The sequence below is a fragment of the Priapulus caudatus genome, unplaced genomic scaffold (assembly GCF_000485595.1).
Source record: "Priapulus caudatus unplaced genomic scaffold, Priapulus_caudatus-5.0.1 Scaffold28, whole genome shotgun sequence".
Classification (NCBI taxonomy): Eukaryota; Metazoa; Priapulida; class Priapulimorpha; order Priapulimorphida; family Priapulidae; genus Priapulus; species Priapulus caudatus.
In genome coordinates, this window is record NW_014577089.1 from 855,421 (window position 1) to 863,533 (window position 8,113).

The 8,113-nt window shown below is 39.8% G+C and overlaps 1 protein-coding gene across 6 annotated transcripts in view; it reads right to left on the minus strand.

Annotated features, from left to right (window-relative positions):
- LOC106815331 overlaps positions 1-8,113 on the minus strand; it is a 42,116-nt gene that overhangs the window by 10,214 nt on the left and 23,789 nt on the right. For 4 of the 6 annotated variants that reach the window (XM_014819793.1, XM_014819800.1, XM_014819815.1 and 1 more), the window contains 10 exons: positions 6,482-7,060; positions 5,980-6,059; positions 4,937-5,067; positions 4,451-4,603; positions 4,094-4,244; positions 3,573-3,637; positions 3,135-3,261; positions 2,479-2,606; positions 2,166-2,279; positions 534-614 (listed from right to left, as the gene is read on the minus strand). In XM_014819793.1, the coding sequence (XP_014675279.1) occupies positions 534-614; positions 2,166-2,279; positions 2,479-2,606; positions 3,135-3,261; positions 3,573-3,637; positions 4,094-4,244; positions 4,451-4,603; positions 4,937-5,067; positions 5,980-6,059; positions 6,482-7,060 (1,609 nt within the window). The remainder of the gene's footprint in view (positions 1-533; positions 615-2,165; positions 2,280-2,478; positions 2,607-3,134; positions 3,262-3,572; positions 3,638-4,093; positions 4,245-4,450; positions 4,604-4,936; positions 5,068-5,979; positions 6,060-6,481; positions 7,061-8,113) is intronic. The other 2 variants (XM_014819808.1, XM_014819786.1) reach the window with 2 other exon arrangements.

The window sequence follows — 8,113 nt, forward strand, 5'->3', positions numbered from 1 at the left end:
AGATTTGTGCCCAACTGTTTACGGACGGACGGACGCTCGCACGGACGGACGGACGGACGGACAGACGATCATGCGATTCTACAAGCTGCATCTGACTACGTCAGAAGAGCTAAAAATGAGACAAGCGATAGTGTGGACTGCCAAGCACGCACACACAAACGTTGAAGACGCTCTGTGGCCTTCTATCTCTTTTCTCCAACCAAGACCATTAAATTATATTCGTAATGTCCACCCCCCATCTATCTCCAACACATGATCTCCATTATTCCAATCCACAGGAGAATCCATGGTAGTGCATTAAAGTATGACTAGGTTGTTGACAATACAATTTTGATGCCAGTGTAAGACAGGGTATTAGCTAGGACTGACAAAGTTAGAGTCTTAAATGACTGGAACACCATCCACTTAAAATAATTATTCCTGATGCACATAATCACACAACACTGTGACAATTTGCCCATTACCATCTTTCCCTAATTATTACAATTAATGGCAATTTAGAAAAGCGTAATTTCAGTTAAAATCATACTCACCTGTAGAAGTATTCCACTGACCAGGGCATCTTTACATGCAAGAAAATATCTCTTCATAATGATAATTTCTTCTCTTTGTTTCTAAACAGAAAATGTAATCAGTAGTTAATTACTGCCAATATAACAGACTGAAGATTGATTGACCCTCCCGTTATCTGACTGCAAAACTAAAAGAATAAAATGTTCACCTATAATATATGCTATTTAAACACAAAAACACAATATATTTGCCTGTCAGTTGAAAACTAAATGTAGCTGAATATAATTGAGAAAATGTCAACCTGCTGATTATTTTTCGTTCCTGGCAAAAGAAATTATACCAACAATGAATCATCAAGTGTACCTTTAAACCATTACTAAAATATAACATGCATCTTACAGATTACTCAACACTAACAGCAGTTACCGGCGTGCCACACGATAATGTGACGAACTCACACACTAGAACAAGTGCCGCAGAGCGACAGCGCTCAACTGACGTGTACTGTAGCCAGGGGCCCGTTGTCAGAAACAAAATTAGTCTTAACATTAGTCTTAACATTAACTTTTTCTCTTAGACCGTTGACAGAAACGCTGCGAAGTTACGAGAATGAAAAATCGTAGCAGATTTCTTCATAAAAATACGAAACAAAGTGATGTCGACGGTCTAGGAAAAATTGTTAATGTTAAAACGAATGTTAAGACTAATTTTGTTTCTGACAACGGGCCCCTGGTATTCTTCTGGTAAACTCACTGGCAACCGAATCAAGTGCGCCCTCCTGCCACTGCGTTCGCGCTCAGAGCATATATCTAGGATACTACTAATACAGATCTAAAATCTATGATAGGCTGTGCTATACCTACTGGTAGTACAGTAATAAAGATACAGCTGTGTAACTTTAATGACTTCACAGAATCACTTACTATATTTAAACATGTTATCATGGATATGCGTCGAGCGCGAGCGCAGTGGTGGTGGTGGGGGGAGAGTGGGGGGAGAGGTCGGATGGAAGGGTCTCTAATAGCAAAAGCAGTTCAGTCCTTTGTTAACATTCAACAAATCCATGTTTAACCCTCCTCTTGAGGGTCAAAAAATTATCAGACACTTACTCTTCGCACGTCAGTGGAAAGCAAATTTCATGGTCCTTTCAATAAAGTGATAAAAATGGTAGGTCAGCACTGAAACAAAAATGTTTTTCACTGTCCATTAGGCTATGTCCCATTAGGCTATGACCTTTCCCCCACTGCCCTTTGACCTGTGACCTCCAATTTCACACTGGTGATGGGTTTCCTGCCCATCACACTATACACCGAATATTAAGAGCATAGGTCAAGCCATTCAGATTTGTGCCGCAATTCCGTATTTCCTCCTATACCTTAAGTTAAGAGGAAAATATTCCCCCTCCATTGACACATCTTGACCTTTGACCCTTGACCCCTAAATTGGTCAGCCCGAGTCCTTTTCACAATCCCACCCGACGTCTCGAATATCGTTACCGTACGTCGAGCGGTTAAGATTTGTGCCCAACTGTTGACGGACGAACGGACAGACACACGGACACACGGACGGTCGCTCATGCGATTCTACAAGCTGCATCTGACTTCGTCAGATGAGCTAAATACACATGCTGCTAAACATTGTGCTCAGCTCACCTTCAATCTTCCTAATTCATCAACAAAGTTGAACATCATAGGATTGATATCCTGAAGTCTGATCACTGGCTTTCTCTGCATCAACCTGAGGTATTGCTTAGAAGCCCTACACACCTGCAATAGGCACAATGACAAGCAACTGTAAGAACGTTCTAATCACCCCGCGATGCAGGTGCGGATGTTATCAAAATTGAGATAGTTACTTGCCAATTTACTCATCAGCTCTGGTGCACTCATCCTGATTGGGTACATTATTGCAATTGTGTGATACGTATATTAGCAACAGCCAGTAGGGTTTAAGTCTAGTAATTACCTTTCTAGGTTCAAAGTCCCAGTTGTGAAGAATTCTGGCTGGTATTGGAACCATATCGCTCCAATGACAATCCCTACAGTAGTATAGCCCAGTGTAGTCACACTGCTTTTGGGGACTTGTGCCTCCATCTAGTGGAACGTCAACGAAAATTAGAAATTGAAAATAGCTCACAACAGCCTTTCACTGAGCAATGCAGTAGAGGTGCGTACATTTTCGATCACACTCACATTCTAACTATTAACATTGATTCAGACTTCAGTGTATTATATAATCCATAATATGTCATCCGTTTCATAAATTATAAGCACGAGAGCTTATAATTGTGGGTGATAATGCAGGGTGCTAACCGTGTTCGCTTTTTTAGGAAAGGATCCATAAGAATTTCAAGTTTTCCGTAAATTTGTTTAAAAAAAAGGTGCAAGCAAATGTTGTCACATAATGTGCAGTTGGTTAGTTAGGTACAACTAACAAGTTTGTGAGTCCATGCATGAGAACTTTTGATGAAAATAACTGGTAGTTTTGTAACATTCCACTTCACATTAACTTCAGTAACATGTCTGCTATTAGGTGAGACTATATTTTTGTTTTGTTCAATGTTTTTCTTGATTGTGCAGTTATTTGTGAAATAATTCCTTTAAACACTCATGCTTATTTACCTGAGTTATTTCTGCTATTAGACATACCGAAAGGTAATCTACAGTGGCAATCCCCACACCTGTAGTTCTGGGTATCTAAGCCCACTTCTGGGCAGATATTTAGTATATATACTGGATTCTCATGAACCTGAAAGAAAAACGTTACAAATAATATACCGGTATGAGAACAATTATCTGCATTGCAAGGGATATCCAGCATGACATAGCGGACATGCAGACACTGATGATGGACAAATATTCATGGCATGGCATTGCGAACTCTATCTCGGATGCGTCCGCTGAGTAGTAGTAGTATGAAAACAATTCTTATTTTGATAATTTTGAGCCAATTACTCAAACAATAATCCTGTATTTAAATAACCCATTATAATTACATTATACCAGTTATGCAGAAACTTAGAGAAAAATTACCCAGTTCACTTATAGCAGAAAAGTTACCTTTACACTGGCACAAGTTCTTGTTATGAGGTTTAGGCATTTACCATGACAACGGAAACCACATTCTGAAAATAGAACATGTACATTAATGTATTAAAGCATAGCACGAGTAGCAATTTCAAGCACATCACAACTTCATACACTATATTAAATAGACATTTGTAAAAAACAAAAACAATGCAGAAGCAAGTCGGTAGGTAGTATCTGACACATAGCTATGCATCATTGCAAGACCAATCAAAGTACAATCTATGTACAAAGTCTACATTACTCAGGCTCTTTGATGCATTACAGACATAATCACACATTCACGCACAAATACATGTAAATAATAGGTATACAATACTCTTGTGCAAACAAGAACAGGAGCTGAAGCTGACAATAATGGCATATAGCATGACCCCAGGCATTTAAATAAGACAACTCAGAGCCAATGCAATGAGCCACCATCAGCAAAACACCTAAATACAAAACTGCTAAAATTATGGGCCACGTGCATTTCCTTACTCCCCCCTACATACTTTTGCATCTGTACCACAGCTGCAGCATCCCCCAGATTAGCGTGCAGCATTTCTCACAGTGATGCTGGTAGCTCTTGCTTTGCTCTCGTTTGACGAACTTATGACCCAGCACCACTTTCACATCCGGTTCCTCTTCGATTACCCCTTCATCCTGTAATTAATAAGAGATCATGTGCTATAACCGACTCACAGCTGTAGAGAGCCAAAAGTGTTTCAAATATATGCCACGAATCAGAAAAATACATGACCCAGTCAACTTGCTAAAATATATATATGTGAATTTCAAAAACTAATAATTAAACAACTGGGATGATGGGGCCACTACTGATAATTGTTTACAAATGGGTTTACATGTACCTTTAATTCCAGTAATTTAAGTCTGAGCTGTACTAGCTTCTGAACCAGTGCTTTTCGTCTATCAGTACTATTTACAGGTGTATTCAGTATGAGCTCTTTGCAGTTCTCAACGGCCATTTCAAGCTCCTCGGACGTGCTCATGCCAAAGTGGCCCTGTAAAATATTTGTAACAAACCGTAACGTTATAGTGTGCAACACTAAATGAGACACGAACGAAAGCATGCATACCTGCAAATTATTAAAAATTTTTAATGCAATCATTAATGAGCATTTTCTACCTACCACGTTGCCTATTGTTACCAATTTGGTGTTCACCAGAGGCTACGAAATGCCTGAAGCACTATGATGCACTGCTGCCTTTGAACTTATGGCTCATTCCCAAACACACTTGCTGCTGGAACTTAACCTCCAACCCCATAGACCCATTTTTTAATACAGCATAGCTACCACGTAACCAACTAAAGGCCACCTGCTTCTTGGCATTACCTCTGGGAGTGAGAAATGATCCTCAGTAAGACCAAGCTCAGCATTAAGGAAGCTGTCGTCACTGCGAACCAGAGAAGAAACAGGACCAGCTGTGCCATCACTGACCGTGGATAGTGTATCTTCACTCCGACCTGTATTGGCATGTAAACGGAAACTAAAATGCTGACTTAAACAGGTCGCATTTGTCGCCGTATTAAAGTGTTGTATACACCGAAATATATATATATATATATATATCAGGGTTCTCCAAGGGTACTTCCCAGCGGCCCAGCATCGCGAGCCCCGCCATCCTAAAATGCACCGCCACCTAAATATCATAGCCGCCATGCTGGTGTAACTATACAAGAAGTTCAAACAATTAATACACGTTGGTCTCGATGCTACGGTATGTGCAGTCGCCACACACAAGTCCAAACAGTCTACTATCCCTCAACCCCTAACACTAACTCTAAACCGACTCGGCTAGCCTTATATGTACAGCGTGTTACAGTACCAAAATTTAATCTATGGTTGTATAAACGCTTTTGCTTTCAGATTTTGCAGTCTGAACCTGACAATCAATACCCAAGCCAACTGGCAGTAGGCTAGCTGGCACAATAATGTTTCATTTTCATACTTCAAATCGATTGTTTTCGTAGCTCATCAAAGAAATAATTATTTTGAATTCTACTGATGGGTTGCCATGCCAAACAAAACAGTTTTCACGCCCACATTGCAGGCTGCTCAAATGTACACACACGGAGTATCCATTATGCCATCTCAGAGCTTCTATAATTAAAAATTTCATGAGGCACCCGCCTAGCAGTGCGTAGCACCCCCATGCTATAATTTAAAAGCTTGGAGAACCCTGTATATATATACCTGTACTGTAGGTAAGATGATGGCATGCACTTACCACCACTGCACTGACTTATTGATGCATTTTCAATGTAAGCAAAGACAATCAGTGCCAGGTAGATCCTCATTTTAAGGAGGCAAACATGTACTCCCGACTTCAATAGCATCACAAACACATCTTAGGCAAGGATGACCAAATGACTTACATCCATGTTTATGGCCAAGTTGGTGTTTTGCAGAGGTAATTGCTGTTTCTTCCCCCTTAATCGGTAGAGCATGTGCCAACCTAATGGTGCCATGAAATAAAGAAGAACAGCGATTGTTACCATATGTACGAAACTCATATTTGCCCATTCTGTTAGTTTAGCCACTACAAAAACGTATATATATATATGCCCTTTTACAACAGGATTTTTAATAATCATGCACAAGCAATCCTATGCTCGTTTTTAGGAAGTAGTTCCTGTAACTTTCAAATTAAATTCATGCATTTATGCGCGTAACAGATTTGTCTAAACAAAGACCAGAAAATTCAAAAAATTCATAAAAACAGAAAATAATGAAAAATTGTTATAAGCAGGCTGGAATATAGCCACTAGTAAGCATTAAGTACCACCTCAGCATATATCAAAGCAACTCTTAAAAATTACCATACCAAACTTAGTTCAAAAACCGTACTCAATTACACCCAACACCCACTATAATCACCTCAAGCTTGCGGTATTTGCCTCGCCAGGTGAGGTTGAGGACAGAGATGCTGAATAGCCACCTACTTTCCAGTCGACAAAATGCTTCTTTACTTCATCCTGCCGTCTGACTGACATCTGAGTGCTGCTCGCCGGTAGCTTTGCAGCGTCTTTCACTGCAGATTTCATAGGTAAACCAGCAACGCTGTTCGATTGACTAGCGTGCGGCTGTGCATTGCTACTGGTTCCGGTCATCACCGATTGACTGGCTAACTCGGATGTAGGGTTGGAATCACTCGTAGACATACAAGGAGGGACATTTTTCTCGTAATTCAATGCCGCTTTTGGTGGGTCAGCCGGTAAACCCGATATGTCTACAGGCTTCCAATCTGCGGATTCACTCTCAGATTCAGTCAACAATGTCAATTTGCTGCAATTGGCACTTGAGGTTGACTCAGAGTCTGGCGCTGTTTGATGATCTGCCGACAGAATGTTTTCAGAGTGAGTGAGCGGAATTTGAAGATCATCACTGGACGGCTTGTCAATGCTGACACACTCAGCCGAGCATTCCTCGCCTTCATGTTGGCTACTGGCTACGTGCATAATTATGGTTCTACTTTATCTTATTAAATCTGCAATATTTTATTTTTACAGTTTCAAAGCCTGCCAGACATTTTAACTTTCATGAGATTAAATGTATATGTTTTATTTTAATAAAAGCCAATGTGTTGTTGTTTTATTACAGTTACTTGTTTTAATATTTGCATGCTCGGTGACTTTGATCTTCTTGAACGTCTGAACTGATCGATAGCATGTGCACGCGCGTGTTTAGATAAATAATGTGTGAAAGTAGAAAAATGGTATGCAAGATTCTGGTGAAAATTTGATGCCGTGGAATGGATAATTCAAATGTATGCCTCAATCATCAATGTCAGTGTATGCCATTGTGTGGGGTTTGTTTAAAGACTTGTGCAAGTGCATCAGACGGCCCAATTTTCAAATAATATACAATACGAGATTGAAATAAAGATTTGTTTTTCTTTGTTTTTTTTTCGGGCCACCAGATTTCATTTCCGGGCCACCAAAAATTGAAAATCAATTATTTTGGTGGCCCGATCGGGCCACTGAAAAAAAAAGTTAGTGTCGAGCCTTGCATAAATAGCAAAATAATAGTCTCTGCATGTATCATGAAACAGTACATTTTAATCTCCCTTGAATAAAATCATTAAAACAATAGGCTACCCATTGGGATGCGAGTTGCTTCCAATTCTCCAAAGAACAGGTGAATCCATAAAATATATATAAAATTTTCCCTTGAACCTCTACTGACCCTGACTAATCACCAAGGACAAAAAATAACCACATACGTAAAATATAAATGCTATACATCATTTCCGTTTTGAAGTATCATTATCACTTAACAGTAGATACAAACGATCCCATTACAGAAAATAAAAAATGAAAACAAAAAACAACCACCTGCCACACTAGCATACATGCATCAGGGATAAGATTGAGTAAAAGTACTCTGATATCATAACTGAGCAAAACAAGTGCCGCGGAGCGACAGCGCTCATCTAACGTCTACTGCGGTGACTCTGTGGTGGAGTGGTGGGATTCTAGTAAACCCTGTTAGTCCCAAATGTGTTCACAT